This window comes from Pan paniscus, chromosome 2 (genome assembly GCF_029289425.2).
Source record: "Pan paniscus chromosome 2, NHGRI_mPanPan1-v2.0_pri, whole genome shotgun sequence".
Taxonomy (NCBI): Eukaryota; Metazoa; Chordata; class Mammalia; order Primates; family Hominidae; genus Pan; species Pan paniscus.
Genome location: NC_085926.1, coordinates 168017415 through 168042246, shown reverse-complemented (window position 1 = coordinate 168042246; position 24832 = coordinate 168017415). Strand labels below are relative to the sequence as shown.

Genomic DNA, 24832 nt, shown 5'->3' with positions numbered 1-24832 from the left:
AAGGTTATTTGTGTTCTTGTGTTCATTTTGATATTTTATGAATATAGGAATGTTAATTTGGTTATTCTGTATTTGAGTATCTACAGATTTTCTAATTTAATTGTTGAGCTTCTTTAAGGAATATAGAAATTGGTTGACATGTATTTTATTTGATGTCTTTACAAGAAGCTAGACAAAAGCGTTGTCCCTAATATATATTTATATTCTTTTTTGTCCAGTGGACTGAATATATATCTGGATCTCCAGTTTTTGTTGTTGTTGTTGTTGTTATTGTTTTTTAAGGTGAAGTCTCACTCTGTCACCCAGGCTAGAGTGCAGTGGCGCGATCTCTGCTCACTGCAACCTCTGCCTCCCGGGTTCAAGTGATTCTCCCACTTCAGCCTCCCAAGTAGCTGGGATTACGGGTGCCCGCCACCACACCCAGCTAATTTTTGTATTTTTAGTAGAGACGGGGTTTCACCATCTTGGCCTGGCTGGTCTCAAACTCCTGACCTTGTGATCCACCTGCCTCACCTCCCAGAATGCTGGGATTACAGACATGAACCACCACACCTGGCTTGGATCTTCAGTTTTCTATCTAAAATTGCAAAGTTTCCAATCATTTAACTCATACTATGCTTTAAAATTAGGTTGAACCATTTGAGATGGTTGCTATTTGGCTATTTTTGGACTCTAAAATTAGCAGTTTCATACGGGTCAAACTAAGTTGAATGTCTTCTTTTTAGGTTTAGTCCTTTCAGGGTGTTGGTACTGGAAATTACCTTTTCAGGAAAGTTATACTGTTTGTCCCTTGGTGTCTATGGTGGATTGTTGCCAGGCCCCACCCTCTCTGTCCCCTAGAATACCCAAATCTGAGGATGCTCAAGGCATAGTATTTGCATATAACCTATGTATATCCTCCCATATACTTTACATCATCTTTACATATATTTAGTATAATATAAACATCATTTAAATAACTGTTATACTATATTGTTTAGGGAATAATGACAAGAGAAAAATTTGTACATGTTCAATGCAGATGCAGCTATTTTTTTAAATGAATATTGTTTTGATCTATAGTTGAATGACGAAGCACAGAGCCTTCCATAGATATGGAGGGCTCATCATTGTACTTTGTTGTTGAATTTACTTAGATTTAGTGTACCAAAGAACTGAAGTTTAAAAGGTCATTTAATTGGTCGTTTAATTTTTCTAATTTTTTTGGATCCACATTTGGTTGAACATTTTAATTTAGATAGCAAGAGGAACTGAATAACCCTTGATACAATTTTGAAATAAAGTATTTACACATTCTTTGAAACAACTTGTCAAATTTACTAAATTGAATTGGTTAATCTCTGAGTGGATTGTATTGCCTTAGAAATTAATGGCATTTGGCTGAGCATGGTGGCTCATGCCTGTAATCCCAGCACTTTGGGAGGCCGAGGCAGGTGGATCACCTGAGGTTGGGAGTTCAAAACCAGCCTGACCAACATGGAGAAACCCTGTCTCTATTAAAAATACAAAAAATTACTCATGCTTGTAATCCCAGCTGCTCGGGAGGCTAAGGCAGGAGAATCACTTGAACTCGGAAGGCAGAGGTTGTGGTGAGCTGAGATCGCGCCATTGCACTCCAGTCTGGGCAACAAGAGTGAAACTCCGTCTCAAAAAAAAAAAGAAAAAATAGATTAATGGCAGTTGTTTGAATATTGAAAAAAATTGAGCTGGGCACGGTGGCTCACACCTGTAATCCCAGCACTTTGGGAGGCTGAGGTGGGCGGATCACTTGAGGTCAGGAGTTCGAGACCAGCCTGGCCAACATGGTGAAACCCCATCTCTACTAATAATACAAAAATTAGCTGGGCGTTGTGGCGTATGCCTGTAATCCCAGCTACTCGGGAAGCTGAGGCAGGAGAATCGCTTGAACCCGGGAGGCAGAGGTTGCAGTGAGCTGAGATCGCATGACTGCACTCCAGCCTGGGTGACAGAGACTCTGTCTCACCAAAAAAAAAAAAAAAAGGAAAAAGGAAAAAAAAGGAAAGTGATAAGTGAAAAAATTAAATGTCTTTGTTTTTTGATGTGAAGATTTTTTTGCAGGCTCTTTTGTTGTTGAACTTTTACATGTGTGGCATTTACTTTTAGAATGAATATTTCTTTCTTTCTTTCTTTTTTTTTTTTTCTTGAGATGGAGTCTTGCTCTGTCATCCAGGCTGGAGTTCAGTGGCGTGATCTCAGCTGACTGCAACCTCCACCTCCTGGGTTCACGTGATTCTCCTGCCTCAGCCTCTCGAGTAGCTGGGATTACAGGCATGAGCCACCACACCTGGCTAATTTTTGTATTTTTAGTAGAGATGGGGTTTCACCGTGTTGGCCAGGCTGGTCTTGAACTCCTAACCTCCAGTGATCCACCTGCCTTGGCCTTCCAAAGTGCTGGGATTACAGGCGTGAGCCACCACGCCTGGCCATAGAATGAATATTTCTTTACAAATAGTTTTAAAATGAAAGGGCAACCTGGATTTGTCCTTTAGATCCTTTGTAGCTAAGTGAAATATTGGAGTGTAGTATGTGGCATAGTTATCCTTATGATAAAGAGGACTGAAAAGACTTTTTTGGTGTTTCTTTTTGTTTCTCACTGAAATTTAATTTGTGTCCCAAAATAGTGACTAGTTGTTTACTTTAACTTCCCATTTTAGGAATCCTGCCACAGTAGTTCTGAGCTAGGAAAAATTTAACTATAATAGCTTATTTGAGACACAATTTGGTCTGAGAATTTCATATCACCAAAATATATTTTCTTTTTTGAGTACTGCTTTTTTTTGCACTCATCAGAATCATGAGCTGTTTCAAAAATGTTTATGATTTTTTTTGAGTTCTCTATTATCAGAAACTTCTCTTTGTCATGTAGAACCTTTTGCTGAGGAGATAATCCTAAACTGCATTGTCTTTCTGTCACAAATTTCAGTCTCTCTTGCCTGCTACACATTGTGTGTGGGACATGTTCTTTTGTCTTAGGGTATTTTTTTGGTTTTCTGTCTGTACAGCTGATTTTCACACCCGCTACCACTGTGGCTGCTGTACAGTCTGACATTCCTGTTGTCTCGTCGTCATCGTCATCTTCCTGTCAGTCTGCAGCTACTCAGGTGAGCTTGTCTAGCTTCATAATGTGTTACTTGAGATCTGGATCTTCAGGTTAAAGTTAAGCATTACATTTGTGTTTAAGTTACTGATGGTTTCAGTGCTCTTTGTCATGCATTTCAGATTGAAATTTAATAAAATACAATGAGAACTTCAAGAAAATGTTTTTTATTCTGTAAAAATTATAATACCATTAAACACAGATATTTAGGTTATTTAACATTGGTTGGTCAAGGTTAATGAGAGTTTTTGTTAATGACTTTCTATGTTTAGTTTTATCATAAAGCAGATTTATTTCTCATGTGAGATATATTCTTTTGCTTAGATTCCTTTGCAGTATTCCTTATGTAATAACTAAGTCAAGATGGATTTTAAGTTTGAAAGTGAATTAAACTAGACACATTTAAAATTTTAAAAATTGGTCAGGTGCAGTGGCTCATGCCTGTAATCCCAGCACTTTTTGGAGGCCCAGGTAGGAGGATTGTGTGAACTCAGGCATTAAAGACCAGCCTGGGCAACATAGTAAGACCCGGTCTTTACTAAAAATAAAAAAATTTATTTAAGTGTGGTGCTGCGCTGCTGTAATTCCAGCTTTTCAGGAGGCTGAGGCAGGAGGATTGCTCGAGCCTGGGAGATTGAGGCTGCAGTGAACTATGATAGTGCCATTGCTTTCCAGTCTGGGTGACACAGTGAGATTAATCATTACAGAAATGCAAATCAAAACCACAATGAGTATCACCATACACTCACTAGAATGGCTGAAATGAAGAAGACTGCTAATACTATATATTGGTGAGAATGTGGAGCATCCAGACTCTCATACATTGCTGGTGAGAGGCTAAAATGGTATAGCCACACGTTGAAAAACAGTTTTACAGTTCCTCTTAAAGTGAAACATACATGTAACGTGTGACTCAGCAGTTCTACTCCTTATGTTTACCCTGAGAGACGTGAAAACACATAAAGACATGTAAATGAATGTTTATAGCAGCGGTACTCAGAATGCCCCAAAGTGGAAACAACCAAATGTCCTTTAGCTGCTGAGTGGATAAACAAATTTTGATATATACTTTTTTTTTTTTTGAGACAGAGTTTTGCTCTTATTGACCAAGCTGGAGTACAGTGGCACCATCTCGGCTCACTGCAACCTCCACCTCCTGGGTTCAAGTGATTCTCCTGCCTCAGCCTCCCGAGTAGCTGGGATTACAGGCACGCACTACTACGCCTGGCTAATTTTTCTTTTTTCTTTTTTTTTAAGTAGAAACAGGGTTTCACCATGTTAGCCAGGCTGGTCTTGAACTCCTGACCTCAGGTGATCTGCCTGCCTCAGCCTCCCAAAGTGCTGGGATTGCAGGCGTGAGCCACCACGCCCGGCCTCGATATATTCTTACAGTGGAATACTGCTCAGAAATACTGATGAATCTTAAAAAACATGATGTTTAGCAAAAGAACCTTGGTATAAGGGATACATACTCTATGATTCCATTATATGAAATTCTAGAACAGGAAAAACTATAGTGAAAAACAATCAGATTAGTGGTATCTGGGGTAGAAAGGAGGAGATTGATTGGGAAGGGGCATGAGTGAACTTCCATGGTTAAGGTGATGTTCTGTATATTGGTTGGGGTAGTAATTATATGGTATATACATATGTCAAAACTCATTGTTTTGTTTTATTGTATGTAAGTTACACCTCAATAAATTTGACAAGAATGAATTAGAGTGAGTACATTTTAAATGAAAACAATTGAGTTAGAGTGTTACTTTGCATGATATTGCTGTATTCTGGTATTCTCCATAATGAATATTTTAGACTGCATATGGCAGAAATGGATATTTTAGGGTCATCTTTGGCTTCTTATTTGTAATATAATAGTTCTCAATCTTCTGGTAAAAAATAAAAAATGAGATAGTAATAATATTCCTTGGTATTTTTGATAAAACCTCTATATATTATTTCATTTACAAGTAAAGGCTAATTTTCATGTATTAATTTATAAAGATGATGGTCAGTTAAATCCAGCTTTCTTCTAACTTGCCCTGGCATTCTCTACAGTTAACTTTATTGGACTTTTTTTCCCCGTATTTATAAAATGAGAAGTTTATCTCTGTTAACTTTAAGATTTTTCAGCTCTAAACTTTTTATGTCTCTGTGGAATGAATATGTTGAAGTAATGATCATCTTTTTAAATTAATTGATTGATTTATTTAGTTATTTAATTTTTGAGATAGGGTCTCACTCTGTCACCCAGGCTGGAGTGCAGTGGCTCAATCATGGCTCATTGTAGCCTTGACCTCCCTGGGCTCAAGCCATCCTCCCACCTCAGCCTCCTGAGTGGCTGGGATTACAGGTGTGTGCCTCCACACCTGGCTAGTCTTTGTATTTTTTTCTGTAGAGGCAGGGTTTCGCCATGTTGCCCAGGCTGGTCCTGAACCCCTGAGCTCAAGTGATCTGCCTACCTAGGCTTCCCAAACTTTTGGGAGTACAGGCGTGAGCCACTGTGCCAGCCTGAAATAATGATCTTCTTTTCTTTTGTTTTGGTTTTATGAAACCTAATAGAGCTAGACCATCATCAACTTCCAGAACATTTTAAATTTTATTTTTTCATTTATATTTGGCTTTGTTCCAACTAAGATTTTAATTCATTTACAAGGTGTGTACAGTAAAATATCAGAAAGTAAGTTGGAACCATGTAAGAAAAAAGACACAAAACTAGGAAAGTGGCATGGAGCTAGGAGTGAAGTTGCTGCTCAGTTTACATGTATAAAGTTCTGTGTGGACTTAAGCTCCTACTTCAGTCATTTATTGTATGACTTGGACAAGTTGCCAAACATCTCTAATATTCATTCATATTTGTAGGGTAAAAGGATGAGTAATATGTATCTTTAGTGTATAGAACATTTACAGGCACTCAGTAAATAGTACTTTTTTTTTGTTGTTGCAAAAGTCGGGGATAGGAAGACTTGGATTCAAATTCTGATTTCAGCAACAACATTTGCCAGCAGATTGATTTTGGTCAAATTCATAGTATAGCATAGTGTTTATAATACGGACTTTGGAGCCGGAATCTCTGAGTTCAAATACTTGCTCTACCATTTTATTATTATAAGTCCTTAACCTCTCACCTCAGTTTCAATTATATAAAATAAAATAACATTTATAATATATTTCAAAAGGTTGCTATGAGGATTAAATATGTTAATAAATTAAAATAGAAGTGTCTGATAGCATTTACTAAATGTTTCATTTACTGAATTGTTTCATTTATTCCTTAAAACAACTCAGCTCTATTCTCGGAGCTGTTACTTGCAGCTCAGTGTTGTTATAAGGAATAAATGAAACAAAAAGTACTTAACATAGTGCTTCCACATAAGATATCACAAGCTGGTAACTACTATTTTTGTTATGCATTGTCTGAAGATAAGTCACAAAGTTGGTTCTTAGCTTTCAGGTAACTAATAGTGAAGGGAGAAAAGCAACCACTTAAAGAATTTACAGGCCGGGCGAGGTAGCTCACACCTGTAATCCTAGTTCTTTGGGAGGCAGAGGCCGGCGGATTGCTTGAGCTCAGGAGTTCGAGACCAACCTGGTCAACATGGCAAAACCCCGTCTATACAAAAAATTTGCAGGGCATGGTGGTGCGGGCCTGTAGTCCCAGCTACCTGGGGGGCTGAGGTGGGAGGATTGCTTGAGCCCAGGAGGTCGAGGCTGCAGTGAGCCAAGATCGAGCCACTGCATTCCAGACTGGGTAACAAAGTGAGACCCTGTCTCAAAAACAAAACAAAACAAAAAAGAATTTATAGTTTCCAAGGTGAAACAAACAAACCAGCTGCTTAGGAAAACACAGCTGATTTTAACATGTTCTGAGGAGCACAGTTTTTCTTGCTGGTACTCATGAAGAAAACATCTTACTTCATATTTAAAGGTATTTTTAATGTGAATAGAGTCAAAATAATTTATAAAAGTGGTCTTTGGGGTCCAGATTGATGTGTTCTAATTATGAGCCTCTGTGATCAGACTTAATTCAAAGATAGATTTTTGAGGGGCTAGAGGAATGGATTGAACTTTAGGAATTTCTCTATGGATATTGTTTCTCTTCTTTGTGCTTTTGAAATGGCAGTGAGTGAGTCTGGCATTGGTAGGTGATGCTCACACTTATGCATTCCAGTGATAACTTTCCTCAAGTTCAAGACTGTTTTGGAAAATTTCTGCATAACTTTGTTGAGTTTTAGAATTATGTTTGCAGTTAAAAAATTTATTTTAATTGTGAAATACCAAATCTGAAGTTGTATTTTAATATTCTTTAAGCTATAGAAGTCAGTACAACAGTTAATTTTTCCTTAGTATTAAACATTCTTATATCATAGTGTAAAAATGAGAAATTTGGAATATTTCACTTTTATTTACTATGTTAAATGCTCCATTCCTTCTCCCCACCAGGCACACCCACATAAAAAAAGATTTTTGGAAAGATGTTATAGGGCAGAGTGTGTTAAGAGATGAGCCGGGCATAATGGCTCATGCCTGTAATCCCAGCACTTTGGGAGGCCAAGGCAGGCAGATCACTTGAGGTCAGGAGTTTGAGAGTAGCCTGGCCAACATGGTGAAATCCCGTCTCTACTAAAAATACAAAAATTAGCTAGGTGTGGTGGTGGGTATCTGTAAACAGCCTGGCTAACTTGCAAGGCTGAGGCAGGAGAATCGCTTGCACCCGAGAGGTGGAGGTTGCAGTGAGCCGAGATCGCACCACTACACTCCGGCGTGGGTGACAGAGCAAGCCTCTGTCTCAAAAAAAAAAAAAAAAAAAGAAAAAAGAAAAAGAAATGAGTAAGAACTCTGACCCAGAGGCTGGCGCAGTGGCTCACGCATGTAATCCCAGCACTTTGGGAGGCTGAGATGGGTGGATCACTTGAGGCGAGAAGTTTGAGATGAGCCTGGCCAACATGGCGAAACCCCATTTTTACTAAAAATAGAAAAATTAGCCAGACATGGTGGCACAAGCCTGTAGTCCTAGCTACTCAGGAGGCTGAGGCAGGAGAATTGCTTGAACCCAGGAGGTGGAGGTTGCAGTGAGCTGAGATTGAACCACTGCCCTCTAGCCTGAGTGAGACTCTGTCTCAAAAAAAGTAAAAAAGAAAAAGAAATCTGACCCAGTAAATCCAAAGGGTTGTTTTTTTCCTCAATTCTAAGAGTATTCCCCAGTAAGGCTATCTGGGGAATACTCTTAGAATTGAGGAAAAAAACAACCCTTTGGATTTAAAAGCTAAAAACTCAGCTCTACTGTCAGCAATGTGACCCTCACTCTTAGGGATACTATGATAATTGCCATAGTATTTGTTAGATTCCAGTTAAATAGTTGATGTGAGAGTATTTTGGCAGGGAAGCCCTCTATAACAGTGTGAGATGTGAAATTAGCAAAAATAACTCAGGCAAAATGTAGACTTTTTCAAAAGCCAGAAAGTTTTCATAACTTGATCAAAGGAAGGGTTCAGATGAAATGAATGTGGGACACCAGAGTGCCCTAATATTCTTCTTCTTAGAAAGGATGGGTTTTCTTTCAAAAGGGAGGCTCTGTCAAGGAAATCCATATATGTTATCTTTTCACTAACAGCTAAATTAACTTTGTAATATACTTTGGCAGTGTAGCGTTCATGTTTGGAATTTATTTAAACCATGTCAATGTTTAAGTCAAAATGATCATAGATATTTTAACTATATTCTAAAATATATATGTTCACATAAATAATATATATACAACATAGTGCATGTAAGTATATAAACATTTTCTTTCAGAATTCCAGAAAAGGAAAATTAAAAACAAAAGGAGTATTATTCTATAGAAATGGATATGCTGCAGGTTTCGGGGTTCATTGTGTCAAATCCTTGTTTACTGTGAATATGCTTTTCATTTGAGGGAATGCTTTCATGTTTTTCAGATTATTACCCTTTGGTTATCATTACTATGCAGTCTACTTTATAGGTCATTTGTGTCAAATGTTAAATTTTATATTGTCTTTCTCTTGCTTCCTGGAAGATTTTAATGTGCCTCTTCTAGATACTTGTTGAGATGTTTTTGGTAAACATGAACAGATTTTAATGTTAGCCTAAGAACACGATGAAGAGAACTAAGTGCTTACCAAAAAATTAGCCATGTAATATATATTTCAAAATCATATATAGGAGAATACCTCATCTATTAAGTCTGCAGCACCGAACTGCAGGGAGTATAAAAATGAATGTTGAGATGAGAGTCTACTAGCGAGTCTCAGTATTTCACAGACAAACATACATTTAGTAATTCTAAAACAAGTTAGATATTCATCTGTGCTATAGGCCAGTAATGACCCAAATGCTATGGGAAAGTTGTTCTAGAAGGAAGAAACTCTTTTCTAACCAGGGACTTTCAGAATGTTTCTTAGGTAGGGAAAGAGGGATTTTATTGGGCTTGGAAGAATGGGTTTGGCTTCAAAAGACAGCTTTGAGAAAAGATGGCATTTAGGCAAGAGGTGCTTGAATAAGAGCTCCAAATGAAGGAAGTGGAAGGTATATTTGGAGAATAGTGAGCAGAACAGTTTGGGTGGAATATGAGAACTGTAGGCTGGAGGACTAGAAACTGGGGGCTTGAAGTGGGTTTTAGCCTAGGTTGTGGAGGGCTTTGAGTGGCAATCTGAGAAATCTAGATTCTAATATTTCTTTTTCTTATCTTTTTTTTTTTTTTTTTTGAGACAGAGTCTCGCTCTGTTGCCCAGGCTGGAGTGCAGTGGTGTGATCTCAGCTCACTGCAACCTCTGCCTCCGGGATTCAAGCAATTCTCCTGCCTCAGCCTCCTGGGCTGCTGGGACTACAGGCACCTGCCCCCACATCCGGCTAATTTTTGTATTTTTAGTAGAGACGGTGTTTCACCAAATAGGCCAGGCTGCTCTCAAACTCCTGACCTTGTGATCCGCCTGCCTCAGCCTCCCAAAGTGATGGGATTACAGGCGTGAGCCACCACACCCAGTCAGTATATTTTGTTTTTGCGTTAAACTTTAATAATGCAGTGGTTATTAGTCCATTTATGTTTACATTGGTATGAAATATTTGAGAAAAATCAGAGAAGACACTCCATATGGTTTCAATTAGAAAATTCTTTGAGTAGCTTAGAATAGAACTGATGAAAAGTTTGGCCTGAAGTATAGCTTTTTAAAAAAATTATTTATTTATTTATTTGTTTTTTTGAGACAGAGTCTTGCTCTGTCACCCAGACTTGTGGGCAATGGCGCAATATCTTGGCTCACTGCAGCCTCCGCCTCCCAGGCTCAAGCAGTTCATGCCTCAGCCTCCCGAGTAGCTGGGATTACAGGCATGCGCCACCATGCCTGGCTAATTTGTGTATTTTTAGTAGAGACAGGTTTGCCGTGTTGGTGAGGCTGGAACTCCTGGCCTGAAGTGATCCACCCACCTCGGCCTCCCAAAATGCTGGGATTACAGGTGCAAGGCACCACGCCCAGCCTGAGAAAGGACAGCTTGTTTTGGAGACAGAGTCTCGCTCTGTTGCCCAGGCTGGAGTGCAGTGGTGCCATCTGGCTCACTGCACCCTTTGCCTCCTGGGTTCAAGTCATTCTCCTGCCTCAGCCTTCTGAGTAGCTGGGGCTACAGGTGTGTGCCACCACGCCTGGCTAATTTTTGTATCTTTAGTAGAGATGGAGTTTCACCGTGTTGGCCAGGCTGGTCTTGAACTCCTTACCTCAGGTGATCTGCCCGCCTCGATTTCCCAAAGTGCTGGGAGAAAGTATAGCTTTTGAGCATCAGTTAATGATGTAGAGACGGAACACACATGAAACTGAAGAATGTTTTTATAAAGCAGCAGTATATCATTTGCTTGATCACTTCGGAGTCTCTTATTTCAGTTTCTCTCCCAGGGCCAGTGCTAGCCTGCATATATTTGATACATTCATTCTAGATAGGCAAGAAGTTCAGCAACTTTTGGAGAAGCATTTTTCTGTCTTGCATCTTGCTGTTTGGAAAGGTTATAAATCTCAGCTGAGAGTAATTGGGATAATCCTTGCTACCATCCAGACTGGCAGTATGTTTCATATAGCCCTGAGTGTAGCAGGAGCCACTATAGAAAGCCATTTCAGGGTCATACAGAGTCTTTTCAGTTCATGAGATGTAGTTTTCAAAGGCAGTGAATGTTCAATAACACCACCACCAAAATTTTACTAAATTAAAAGAGTTGCTTGAAAATGCTTTTCATAATTTTCACAATGGGGCAGATGATTTGATGAATTAATTTTCTTACAAGGTTAATGTCCCCTTAATCTCTATAGCTAGAACTGGTAACTTTTAAATGCAGTATGTTGCAGAGTAATTTCCTCATATTCACAGTTCATACATATATAATTCACACACTATCTGTATATATATACATACTGCTTTTATTTAGTTCTTTATGATCCTTCCCTTCTCCTCCCCTTCCCTCCCCCTTTCTTCTTCCCTCTCTTCCTTTCTTTTTTTTTCTCTCCCTCCCTCTTTTCTTTTCTCTTATGTCTTTTAAAAAAATTGCCACTTAATATTTAAGATGTGATTACTTAGAATAATAACTCTCCTTTCGTTAAGGATTAATCGGTTCTTTCAAGTGCTTGGAGCTTTACGTATGAAAAGCATAATATAAATGTGTTGTCAGTATTGTCATAATGGTAATGATGACCACATCAATTAAAACCATCTGTTTTCATCCTAATTTTCTGTTATGTGGTTCTTAGGTTCAGAATTTAACATTACGCAGCCAGAAGTTGGGTGTATTATCTAGCTCACAGAATGGTCCACCAAAAAGCACTAGTCAAACTCAGTCATTGACAATTTGTCATAACAAAACAACAGTGACCAGTTCTAAAATCAGCCAACGAGATCCTTCTCCAGAAAGTAATAAGAAAGGAGAAAGCCCAAGCCTGGAATCACGAAGCACAGCTGTCACCCGGACATCAAGTATTCACCAGTTAATAGCACCAGGTGGGATAAAACTTTTGTTGAAAATAGTTGTATTATTCATTTTCTTAGCAGACAGAGCAAAACAAAGGATGTTCATGACTTGAACAGGAGTGACACCTTTAAAACATTTTAAAATGTGAATTTTATAAATTTAATCTTAATGTGTAGCTTGAAAAGAGACAAAAAAGCCCAACAGATAAAATAAATTGTAACAATATAATACGTTTTTTAAAATCAAATTACATTTGATTATCATCTTTAAGTACTGGTCTCTCCTTATATTGATAAAACTTTCTATCTTTAAAAAAAGATTTGCCTGTAGTTTATTTAATATACTTCAGTGGGATAATTTTTAAAGCTTTTAAAAAAGCAGTATACTATTTTGTTTAAAGTTGTTATCAGTGGGAGAAATTTGTCACTTTGAAACATAGGATTATGCATAATTATTTTCCTTATGTTGTTGCCTTTATCTGCCTTTGATTTCATCTCTGAGAGGATCATCTCAGGCAATCACCTGAGTCACTGTCATTCTTCTCAAGCTTTGAATTTACCTGTGCTTCCTTTATCCAGATAATCTTGCCTCATGGTTCTCATACTGAAAATGTGGGGGCCATCCAGAGTGAGCTTACTGTCTCTTCTGTTCATCTCAGAATTTCTCAGGATTGACTTTTGTTTACTTTTAATAAGATAAAGAGTTACATGTATTCTTAAACTTAGCAGCATTTGCCCCTGTTGTTGATCCTACCTTTTTTTTTTTAATTTCCTGACCTTCTTTAGAACATAATTGTTACAGCGTCTTTTATCTTCTCATGCTAGACCTTTTCCTTTGTTTCTCAACCATAATTAGGTCTCCCTTATTCTTAATGTAGCTGCATAGTTTTCTAAATCACTATAACTATATATTGTTTGAGTGTGTGTGTGTGTGTGTATGTGTATGTGTGTTGCACTGGGCTATACAACTTATAAATGTTTCATTAAAAAAAAAATCTGGCCGGGTGCAGTGGCTCACGCCTGTAATCCCAGCACTTTGGGAGGCTGAGGTGGGTGGATCACTTGAGGTCAGGAGTTTGAGACCAGCCTGGCCAACATGGTGAAACCCCATCTCTACTAAAAATATAAAAATTAGCAGGGCATGGTGGTGCGCACCTGTAGTCCCAGCTACTTGGGAGGCTGAGGTATGAGAGTTGCTTGAACCTAGGAGGCGGAGGTTGCAGTGAGCCAAGATTGCACCACTGCACTCCAGCCTGGGCGACAGAGCAAGACTCTGTCTCAAAAACAAACAAACAAACAAACAAAAAACTTCCTTTGTTCCAGCAACCTCATCGGGTAAGCATCTTTTTTCTGTCCTTTTACAACGCTGCTTTGCTTTTTAAAGACTTGTTTTATACTTAGGTGTAAGTGTAAAATATTCCACTTAAACCTATTTCACTTCTCAAGTTTCCTGTGTTAATACTGCCAGCATTCTCTACATCACTGAATCTCAATACTGTGGCATTGTCTGATTACCCAAGTTAGAAATTTCTCCTCCCTCTGAACTTTTATGGTCCCTTCTGGTTCTTTTTCTTTTATAGTTATTTATAAACTGATCTTAGCTTGTCTGCTAGATAGTAAGCTCCTTGAGGGTAAGATAATAATATTGGGCATTTATGTATGTGTGAGGCACTGTGTTAGTACTTTACATTAACTCTTTAATCCCTTTTTGGATTCATCTTTTCATCCTTGTATCTTGACAGCACTAAGTTGTATCTTATATGTACTTACGTATGTTAGGTAGGAGGTACATATTTGTTGGATTAATAGTTCTTTTTTTTTTTCCCACTTGGATTTTGGAATTATTGCAGTCTTTCTTATTGGTACTAATTAGGTATCACTATACTTAGAATTGTTAAATCTGAATCTTATGTAAGTAGGCTTTGATATAATGTATAAATTAATAAATATATTCAAGCTGGGCGCGGTAGCTCACATGTATAATCCCAGCAGTTTGGGAGGCTGAGGAGGGCAGATCACCTCAGGTCGGGAGTTCTAGACCAGCCTGACCAACATGGTGAAACCCCGTCTCTACTAAAAATACAAAAATTAGCCGTGCGTAGTGGCCAGCACCTGTAGTCCCAGCTACATGGGAGGCTGAGGCAGGAGAATTACTTGAACCGGGGAGGTGGAGGTTACAGTGAGCCGAGATCGCGCCATTGCACTCCAGCCTGGGTGACAGAGCAAGACTCCGTCTCAAAAAAAAAAAAAAAATATATATATATATATATATATATATATTCATAGTATAGTTAGACACGAATTCTTTTTTTTTTTTTAAACCTCTGTGTGCTAGGTGCTGCTCTCCGTATGGCATAAAAGCTGGGTTTTTACACTACTGTACAGAGTATTCTCACCCTCAACCCAGCATCCAGCTAGTTTTGACAGTGTGGAGCAGTGGTGACCCATGGTCCTTAGGATGACTGCTCAGGGACAATTTCTAGTGATTCTTGCAGTTTTGATAAATTATAATGAAAGGTAGGTTGATTTTTTTCTAAAGAGAACGTTACTTTCAGAGAAAGCCGGGAACTCTTTCAGGGTTAGTTCAAGCAAGGAAATCTAGTTTTGGATTTTTCAGTCCCCCTTAACTCTCAATATCTAGTTCTGAATTGCAGCTTATTCTCCCCTCTTTCATTAATAGTGTGATAATATGCTTATAGTTTGCATTCCTCTGATGTTCAATATCTTGTGTAAGTATGGAGGAAACCAGTAAGCCAGAACCACCAGAGTCTCAGGTCAGTTTTAATTCCAAATTCAGATCTTACATGTACTCCAATTTTCCTTGATGTTGTTGATTATAAACAAACCACGCAGAAAATCCTGAACTACTTAAAAGTTTCTTAAGCCTTACACTGCAGTTATTCAGAGCCATTCATATCTTCTATTAAGGCTATAGCTATATTTTTCACCTTTTTAGTTTTTCTGCTTTTATTGTTAAGAAGTTAATCTTGGCCTGGCGCGGTGGCTCACGCCTGTAATCCCAGCACTTTGGGAGGCTGAGGCGGGCAGATCATGAGGTCAGGAGATCGAGACCATCCTGGCCAACATGGTGAAACCCCGTCTCTACTAAAAATACAAAAATTAGCCAGGCGTGGTGGCACCCGCTTGTAATTCCAGCTACTCTGGAGGCTGAGGCAGGAGTATCGCTTGAACCTGGGAGGTGGAGGTTGCAGTGAGTCGAGATCGCACCACTGCACTCCAGCCTGGCAACAGAGCGAGACTCCATCTAAAAAAAAAAAAAAAAAGTTAATCTGAAGCGAAGATATTTTGAGATATTCTCAATTGATTATTTGTCCTCAATTAGAAAAATGTTCAAGTCATTTTAAATGTAAAAAAATCTACTTGTATTCTAATGTAGTATAGTCTAATAATTATTATAGTATACATGGTTATTGTTTTCTTATATGTATTTTTAGGGTGCCAAAGTAACTTGGTTTTCTTTATCATTTCTTTTTGAAGGTGGAGTTTCCACTTGATACATAGTAAATTCTATTTTTAATATGTAAAATAAGGTCAAACTTTAAATGTTTGGAAATATGAACTGTATTAGAGCTGAAGTTTTTCTATCACAGTTTTTAGAGGTTTTATGAAACTAGCTTAATTGGAAAAAATATATACTGTTTTTTTGTGGACATTAATTCATTGTGTAGTGAGAAGGTCCTGTATTAATTAATCTGCTCAGCTGCCGTAACAAAATACCATAGACTGTGGCTTAAAGAGCAGAAATTAATTTTCTCACAGTCCTGGAGGCTGGAAAGCCCAAGATCGAGGTCTGGCAGTGTTCAGTTTCTGGTGAAGGCTCACTTCCTGGCTTGCAGATGTCCTCACATGGCCTTGAGTGTGTGGTGGGTGGAGGGAGCAGAAGCTCTCTGATGTCTTTTCTTAAAAGGGCACAAACCATGTCATGTCAGGGCCCCACCCTATGACCTCATTTAACCTTTGTTACTTCCTTAGAGGCCCCATCTACAAATACACATTGGGAATTAGGGCTTCAGCATACGAATTTTGTCCCACAAACATTCAGTCCATAACAGGGCCCTAGACTCAGTTAGGATCATAGGTTCTTTTAGACCTAATGCTGTCCTTAATAGCCAGATGATTTCGGGCAAGTCACTTAACTACTCAGAGTTTCTTCATCTGTCGTATGTTGGATTGGTATAGTACCCTATCACCTTCATGGGGTTGTTGTAGTTAGTGGGTGAAATAATATGTGTTACTGTAAATAATAGAATTATATATATATGTGAGAGATGTCAGCCATTAATTCTCTGAATATAAAGCCATCCTGACAATAAGATGTTTATTAAAATCAGAGAAATTAACCAACATGATAGGATTTTTTTTTCCAGAGCACTAGGTCTTTTCTTTTACAGAGGTATTGCTTCACATAGCCACCTAATTATTCTGTAATATATGTGCTTATCAATTGGTCTTATGGATTAAAAATAAACACACTTTGATTTCTGATCAAAGAAAAATGTAATTTAGATGAAAGGATAGATTGCTAATCTGTTGAATTGTCACAGCTCTAAGATATAAAAAGATTGCTTACTTACCAGAGCATAGAAAGATTTGTTATTCTTTTTTTTTGAGATGGCGTCTCCCTCTGTCGCCCAGGCTGGAGTGCAATGGCACGATCCCGGCTCACTGCAACTTCCGTCTCCCGAGTTCAAGCAATTCTCCCACCTCAGCCTCCTGAGTAATAGCTGGTATTAACAGGCGTGTGTTACCAAGCCCGGCTAATTTTTGTATTGTTAGTAGAGATGGGGTTTCACCATGTTGGCCAGGCTGGTCTTGAACTCCTTACCTCAGGTGATCCTCCCGCCTCAGCCTCCCAAAGTGCTGGGATTACGGGCATGAGCCATTGCGCCCAGCCAGAATTGTTATTCTAGTAGATACAATATCCATGGTACTTCAAGAGTATGGTAAATTTAAATTAAAGCTTTACTTACAAAATTGAATTGAAGTGGGCCCTTGCTGTTATGCTTGCAAAAAAATCTATTTACTTATCTGTAAGAGGGAAATAATAATACCCACCTATACCACAGGCATTTTGTAAGTATGAATGAGAGACACGTGAAAGCACTTTCAGCCCCTTGGATGAAGGGCACGCTGTAGAAATCCAATATTTTGTTAATTTACCCTTTTTGAATACTGTTTAGCATAGTCTATATCAACACAATTTTAAAAGACTGACATAAAATTTTCAGTCTTAGTGTGAAGTACTAGCCTAGATACTATATGAAAATTATTTTGTTGACTTGATTTCCTTTTTTTTTTTTTTTTAACAATTAGTGGATATTTATTGAACTTTCTAAATGCCTCTTTTTTGGATGTTAATCAGATGTTAATTTCTTTAAAGGATTCCAAAAATTTTAAATAATAACCAAATGTGAAAATTTTTTTTTTAAAAGTTGTGGAAAGTTTTTATAAAGTTGTCACAAATGTGGTTGAACACAAAAATAGATGTAAGGTATAATATAGTCTTTCTCCTAATATTCCAAGGTTAGGGAAAAAAAAATTGCCCTGTTTTTAAATCTGTGTTAAATGTGTGTGATTTTTACATGATATTAACATTAAGCAATTGTTTCAGTTTATCTTCTTGTGAACTCAGTTTCCATTCTTACTTAGGGAGGATTTCATCAGCATCTCCCTTTCTATAAACATGTGCCACCAGTTTGCAGAAAAGGCATAATGATGGGGGGCTCCCTACCACTTGACTGTGCTAATCTTATATATATTTATTCCTGTTGAGTGGCTTCTTTGTGGAGAAAACCTCATACTGCCACATCAATTATTGAAGTTTTTTTTTGGTGAGGGAAAAGGGTTAACAAAATCCCTTATTTAGGTAGCATGGGCTTCTGATTGTCTCATTCTCTGCAAGCAAAACTAGTGTTTTCCTAGATTTGGAATGGCCCCTAAATTTGAGTTCTTAGTTACAGTGATTAATTAACTGTGCTACAGGATTCACACATGTCTTTTGCTTAATCACATTAAATTATTATACAAAATATTTTCTCTTCCTGGGTCAAATGATATATATACCCTCATCTCAGCTCAAAAATGGAAACTCATTTGGGAAGCTTTATAAGTAATTACCCTATTAGTTGGAAGCACGTTTAGATATGGATTAGAAAGGATGAGATCTTTATTTTATGAATTTTAATATAGTATTTTTATGATTTTGAAGTTATCTTTATATATGTTATACTTGTTCTATGATGATACTCCTCTTTTCCTGCGAAGAAGAAATTCAAGTGTATAAACTTTGCTAAAAGTTAATGTAGATATTCAGGTGACCTATAAAATATAATAAGAACAAACCATGTATAGATTCAGATTATTAACTTTTAGGCAGTTTTCTTTTAGAACTTATCACAGTACAGTGTATTTTATGATATTTTCTAGTTTTTCAACTATAAATTGTCATTAAATATTCAGGCCAGGCGTGATGGCTCACGCTAGTAATCCCAGCACTTTGGGAGGCTGAGTTGGGAGGATCACTTCAGGTCAGGTTTCAAGACCAGCCTGGCCAACGTGGTGAAACCCCGTCTCTACTAAAAATACAGAAGTTAGCTGGGTGTGGTAGCGGGCATCTGTAATCCCAGGTACTCCGGAGGCAGAGACAGGAGAATTGCTTGAACGAGGGAGGTGGAGGTTGCAGTGAGCTGAGATCATGCCACTGCACCCCAGCCTGGGTGACAAGAGCAAGACTCTGTCTCAAAAAAAAAAAAAATTTTTTTTTTTTTTCAAATTACTCGTTTGGAAAACTTGTAATAGAATTCTGATGATTATGACCTTCTGATAATGAACACTTTTTCCTTTAGAGTGATTTAAAAATTTCTATATTTTTGAAATCAATACTAATTGTCATTTTTTTCTCTCACAGCTTCATATTCTCCAATTCAGCCTCATTCTCTAATAAAACATCAGCAGATTCCTCTTCATTCACCACCTTCCAAAGTTTCCCATCATCAGCTGATATTACAACAGCAGCAACAGCAAATTCAGCCAATCACACTTCAGAATTCAACTCAAGACCCACCCCCATCCCAGCACTGTATACCACTCCAGAACCATGGCCTTCCTCCAGCTCCCAGTAATGCCCAGTCACAGCATTGTTCACCGATTCAGAGTCATCCCTCTCCTTTAACAGTGTCTCCTAATCAGTCACAGTCAGCACAGCAGTCTGTAGTGGTATCTCCTCCACCACCTCATTCACCAAGTCAGTCTCCTACTATAATTATTCATCCACAAGCACTTATTCAGCCACACCCTCTTGTGTCATCAGCTCTCCAGCCAGGGCCAAATTTGCAGCAGCCCACTGCTAATCAGGTGCAACCTACAGCACAGTTGAATCTTCCATCCCATCTTCCACTTCCAGCTTCCCCTGTTGTACACATTGGCCCAGTTCAGCAGTCTGCCTTGGTATCCCCAGGCCAGCAGATTGTCTCTCCATCACACCAGCAATATTCATCCCTGCAGTCCTCTCCAATCCCAATTGCAAGTCCTCCACAGATGTCGACATCTCCTCCAGCTCAGATTCCACCACTGCCCTTGCAGTCTATGCAGTCTTTACAAGTGCAGCCTGAAATTCTGTCCCAGGGCCAGGTTTTGGTGCAGAATGCTTTGGTGTCAGAAGAGGAACTTCCAGCTGCAGAAGCTTTGGTCCAGTTGCCATTTCAGACTCTTCCTCCTCCACAGACTGTTGCGGTAAACCTACAAGTGCAACCACCAGCACCTGTTGATCCACCAGTGGTAAGCCCTTGGAAGCTCTTTGACTTTCTTGCTGAACTGAAAGTAAAAACTATTTTTTCCCACACTATGTTTTATTGCAAGATCTAAATGCCTATGAACTAAAAAAGCTTGAAATTTCCATGTGTCAGTATTCTGACAAACATGCTATATGGGCAAAAAAAAAAAAAATGCCATTGTTTGTTTAGTGTGGTTGCATGCTTTATAATTTGTGATGGTAATTAAAGTCCCTCGTTAATTTTATTACTATTTAAACAAATCCATCTGCTATCTTTACAGAGTTGATTTTTTTTCCCCAAGGGAATGCATTTGAACCAGTGTCATCTGCACAAAGTTTTTTCTCTTAAGGTGATTATCCTTCATAGATCCCTTCTGTTGGCTTGTATGTTCTCAAAACGTATGGTTTATCTAGCCTAACCCTTTTAGTTTTATGCATCCTAGAGTCTTGGGCTTTTAGGGGATTTTGTTTCAAGTTGGAGATATGCTTATATGATGTAGTTTTTTGGTAAAATTATACTTTGTAGTTGAAATTTTGTAAAAAAAAATTATTCTAGGAGAGAGTCCAGCTTTGCCAAAAATTTAACTGTAGGCCATCTTATAGAATTATTAAACTTAATGGTTTGTTATTTCTACTAAGGAAAAATATGTACTTAAAATATTTCTCACTTAAAAATGTCAAAAAATCTTGGTAGATGAATTTAATACTGAGGATGAAAAAATCCATTTAGAGGAGTAAAAGTTTTGAATAATTGAGATTGTAGTGGGATTTTTAAGAATAAACCTCTAAAAACAATTGTTGCCTAGAAAGAAAAATTATCTTGAAAAATACTTTTCTTTAAACATTCTCTAAAAGACATTTTAAGATTTATAAAACTGAAATAAGGTCTCTAATTGTTTAGTCAGAAGGATCAAATTCATAATTTGTAACTGAGGAGAAGAATCTTCCTAAAGGGAGGTTTTGTATTACACCTCATCCAAGAGATTTTTTCACCTAAAAGCTAATAAATATTAGCTCAGAAAGGAGTTTCGAAGTATTTTTTATTATTAATACTTGTTCTTTCTTTTCATACTTGGATTATCCTCAATGTTCTTTAATGAAAAGTATTTTGGTTCTCATGATACAAATGTATAGATTTTTGTATTCTTGTCATTCTGACTGATCTTAATAGGCACAAAGAGATTGAATTATACTTTCTGTAAATTTTTATTAAAAGCAGAACTTGGCTGGGTGTGGTGGCTCACGCCTGTAATCCCAGCACTTTGGGAAGCTGCGGTGGGCAGATCACCTGAGCTCAGGAGTTCGAGACCAGCCTGGCAAACAGGGTGAAACCCTATCTACACAGAAAAATACAAAAATTACCCGGGAGTGGTGGCCATGCCTGTAATCCCAGCTACTCGGGATGCTGAGGCAGGAGAATCTCTTGAACCTGGGAGGTGGAGGGTGCAGTGGGCCGAGATTGCGGCCTGGGCAACTGAGTGAGACTTTGTCTCAAAAAAAGGAAAGAAAAAATTTTAAAAAGTTTATCATTCAGTTATCATGTCTATATTTTCTTTCAATAGATTTTTGGAGTTTACTATAGATATTGTAACAAAAACGGGTTTAGGAAGCGTACAGCACCTTCAAAAAATTTTTAATTTAAATTACTTTCTCACTACCTAGTTCAGTGATTTGGTTTTTAACCAGTAAAAAATAAGGCAGTTTCCAGGCAGGGCATAATAGAAAAGAAAAAAAATACAATTTAAAAATAAAAACAAAAAAACAAAACTTCTTTATAGTCCTTATATATTTTTAATTGTTTATGTTAGGGGAAGCTATAGAGGAACAAATTTGGGATACAAATATAAGGCTGGGTGTGGTGCCTCACACCTCTAATCCCAGCACTTTGGGAGGCCAAGGCAGGTGGATCACCTGAGGTCAGGAGTTCAAGACCAGCCTGGCCAACATAGAGAAACCCATGTCTACTAAAAATACAAAAATTAGCTGGGCATGGTGGCGAATGCCTGTAATCCCAGCTACTTGGGAGACATAGGCACAAGAATGGCTTGAACCCGTGAGGCAGAGGTTGCAGTGAGCTGAGATCGTACCACTGCACTCCAGCCTGGGTGACAGAGTGAGACTCTGTCTCAAAAAAAAGAAAAAGAAAAAAAAAAAAATATATACACATATGGAGCATAATACTTTGAAAACTAAAGCCAAAAATATTTTGTTGCTTCCTGCACTTCTACCTTAAAACATTTTTGGAAGTTTAAAAAATGATATTAATAACTTTCTCTGCTATCACTGATATGGTTATAATGCTTGCTATGGATATTTCCATGTTACCTTTCTAAATATTTTTTAATCTTTTACCTTTCTTTGAGTAACATAGCTCTTTAATAATTTATTAAGCTTGTTTTTTTATTACCTTTGACCAAATGTGTTATTTTTTCCATTCAAACACATTTCTTCACAGGTTATATTTTTCTGGTTGTTTCAAATACTTAAAGGTAGAAAGATGTATTTTTTAAGAGATGTGGAAATTTGAAAGATAAGGGTGAATTTTCAAAGTAAAATCAGTATGTTTTTTAAGATACTTAAGAATTAAAGTTTTTTGTTGACATTTGGATATAAGTATGTTGAGGGTAGATAATTTAGAACTAATAAATATTCCTCAGTTTATTTAGGAAAGGGAAACAGATGGGAATATTGGACTTTATTGAGGTAAGTTTGGCAGTCTTTGTTATTTTTAGAATAGTTATAGTTATGAGCTAAACAGTAATTGTGATGTGCAGTTTCCTAATGATCTTGTGAGTGAGCAAAACCTCCACTTTGCTTTTTTCAACATTTTAATTGTTGAACATTTAGATTTGTTAATGCTGATTGTGCCAGATGTCTGTGACAGATTTGTTTTTGCCTACTTCTTTTATTCATGCACTTACTTCGCCTTTATATGAGAGTTCTGGAAGTACATATAGTTAAAGTATAATGAGTGGAAAGTATTTTACAGTATTTGATGGATTATTTCAAAATATGCTATTTGTGTTATGGCTCTTTTCATTCTTTAAACTCTTGTTTTTAAAAATCAGAATTCTATGTATGATCAAGCTTTGATTTCTTAAAAGATACTCTAGCAGATGTTTGAATAACATGTAACTGCATTAGGATTAAAGAGAGTTTCAGCATTTTAAGCAAAGATCATGTTCTTTGGAAGAAAAGTACTATCTATTATACTGAAGGAATGCTACATAGATAAAATTGAACTGGTCGATAAAACCATACTTGTTTAATTATCTCTGAATTAACATCTCTGACACTAAGGCAAATTAAAGTATTCACTGTGACAGCACTTACCCTTGGGGACTAGATTTTTTTTCTTAACCCCCCAGACACTTTTTAGAATGATTTTACCTATATTGGGCATTATCATCATTTAAAAAACTGTTATTATCATGAACCGATGTAGCAGGTATAATTGTTGCTCCGAACAATAACAAATGACTGCTTTCACGTCTGAGATTCAGGCATGAGGCACAGAATCTCTCTTAGTGAAACTGGTTTCCAGGTGTAGGGTTGTGAGCAAATAACTTTAAAAAATGTTGCCTACTTTGTAGCTGATTCAGATCACAGTTCTGAATTTTATATTTGGTATAATATTATATTTGATATAAAATTATCCAGTAACAGGAGAATTTTAAAGTTGTACAAAAGACAAAAGAAGATGTTTTATTCTTAGTGGAGCCTTGGAAAGATTTTTATTTTATTTTATTTTATTTTATTTTTGATTGTCACCTATTGTTACCTTTATAACTTACTGTTATATCCTTATAGGTGAAACTTGATTGTCCCTTTTACAACACATGGGTTTTGCTGGTTTCAGAAATCCTGATCACTTTTATGTATAATTTTATATACTTTAAAACATCAGACTTTTAAAATAGTTTGATTAAAAATGTACACAATATTAGATGTCGCTGAAAGGTTTCTTGTGAGTGTTGAAAGTTTGTTTGTTAACATTTGTGGGGCTAGGTGTGCGGTGGCTCATGCCTATAATCCCAGCACTTTGAGAGGCCAAGGCAGGAGGATCACTTGAGCCCAGGAGTTTGAGACCAGCCTGGGCAACATAGTGAGACCTCATCTCTACAAAAAACATTTTAAAATGAGCTGGGTGTGTTAGTGAACACCTGTGGTCCCAGCTACTCAGGAGGCTGAGCTTGGAGGTCAAGGCTGAGTGAGCCATAATGGAGCCACTGCACTCCAGCCTGGGCAGCAGAGTGAGACCCTTTCTCAAAAAACACTTTTTTAATGGGAAGATTAGTCAGTGTGGTTAAATAAGATTTTAAAAACTCGTAATTTTTGTAAACTTAAGTAATAAGCTTTATAGATAAAAGAAGGGAAATGAACTCTTATGGCTTTATTTTTAGTAATCATTTTTCATAAATAATGGTTAAGTAAATAATAAATGATAACAAATTAAATTAAAATACCCACGTCAACCTCTAGAAGTATTCTTTGAAATGGAAACATTAATAATAAGGTATTGGCCGGGTGCCGTGGCTCACGCCTGTAATCCCAGCACTTTGGGAGGCCAAGGCAGGCAGATCACGAGGTCAAGAGATCAAGAGCATCATGGCCAACCTGGTGAAATCCTGTCTCTACTAAAAAGTACAAAAAATTAGCTGGGCATGGTGGCACGCGCCTGTAGTCCCAGCTACTCGGGGTGGCTGAGCCAGGAGAATCGCTTGAACCCAGGAGGCAGAGATTGCAGTGAGCTGAGATTGCACCACTGCACTCCAGCCTGGCAACAGAGCGAGACTCCGTCAAAAAAAAAAAAAGTATTTCTAGTTACATAGCTCCTTCTCAGGGTGCCTTCGATTCCATTTTCCTTTTTCTTTTTTTTGAGATGGAGTCTCACTCTGTCACCCAGGCTGGAGTGCAATGGCCTGATCTTGGCTCACTGCAACCTCTGCCTCCCAGGTTCA

General features: G+C 37.7%; 1 protein-coding gene across 8 annotated transcripts in view; it reads left to right on the top strand.

Annotated features, from left to right (window-relative positions):
- PHC3 (polyhomeotic homolog 3) overlaps window positions 1-24832 on the top strand; it is a 94241-nt gene that overhangs the window by 32920 nt on the left and 36489 nt on the right. For 4 of the 8 annotated variants that reach the window (XR_004670829.3, XM_008957293.5, XM_008957294.4 and 1 more), the window contains exons 6-9: window positions 3024-3122; window positions 11863-12109; window positions 19008-19876; window positions 20174-20221. Coding sequence is in view for 7 of the 8 variants with exons in the window: in XM_008957293.5 (XP_008955541.2) it covers window positions 3024-3122; window positions 11863-12109; window positions 19008-19876; window positions 20174-20221 (1263 nt within the window). In the remaining variant the exon portion in view is untranslated. The remainder of the gene's footprint in view (window positions 1-3023; window positions 3123-11862; window positions 12110-19007; window positions 19877-20173; window positions 20222-24832) is intronic. The other 4 variants (XM_003831920.5, XM_063602593.1, XM_008957299.5 and 1 more) reach the window with 3 other exon arrangements.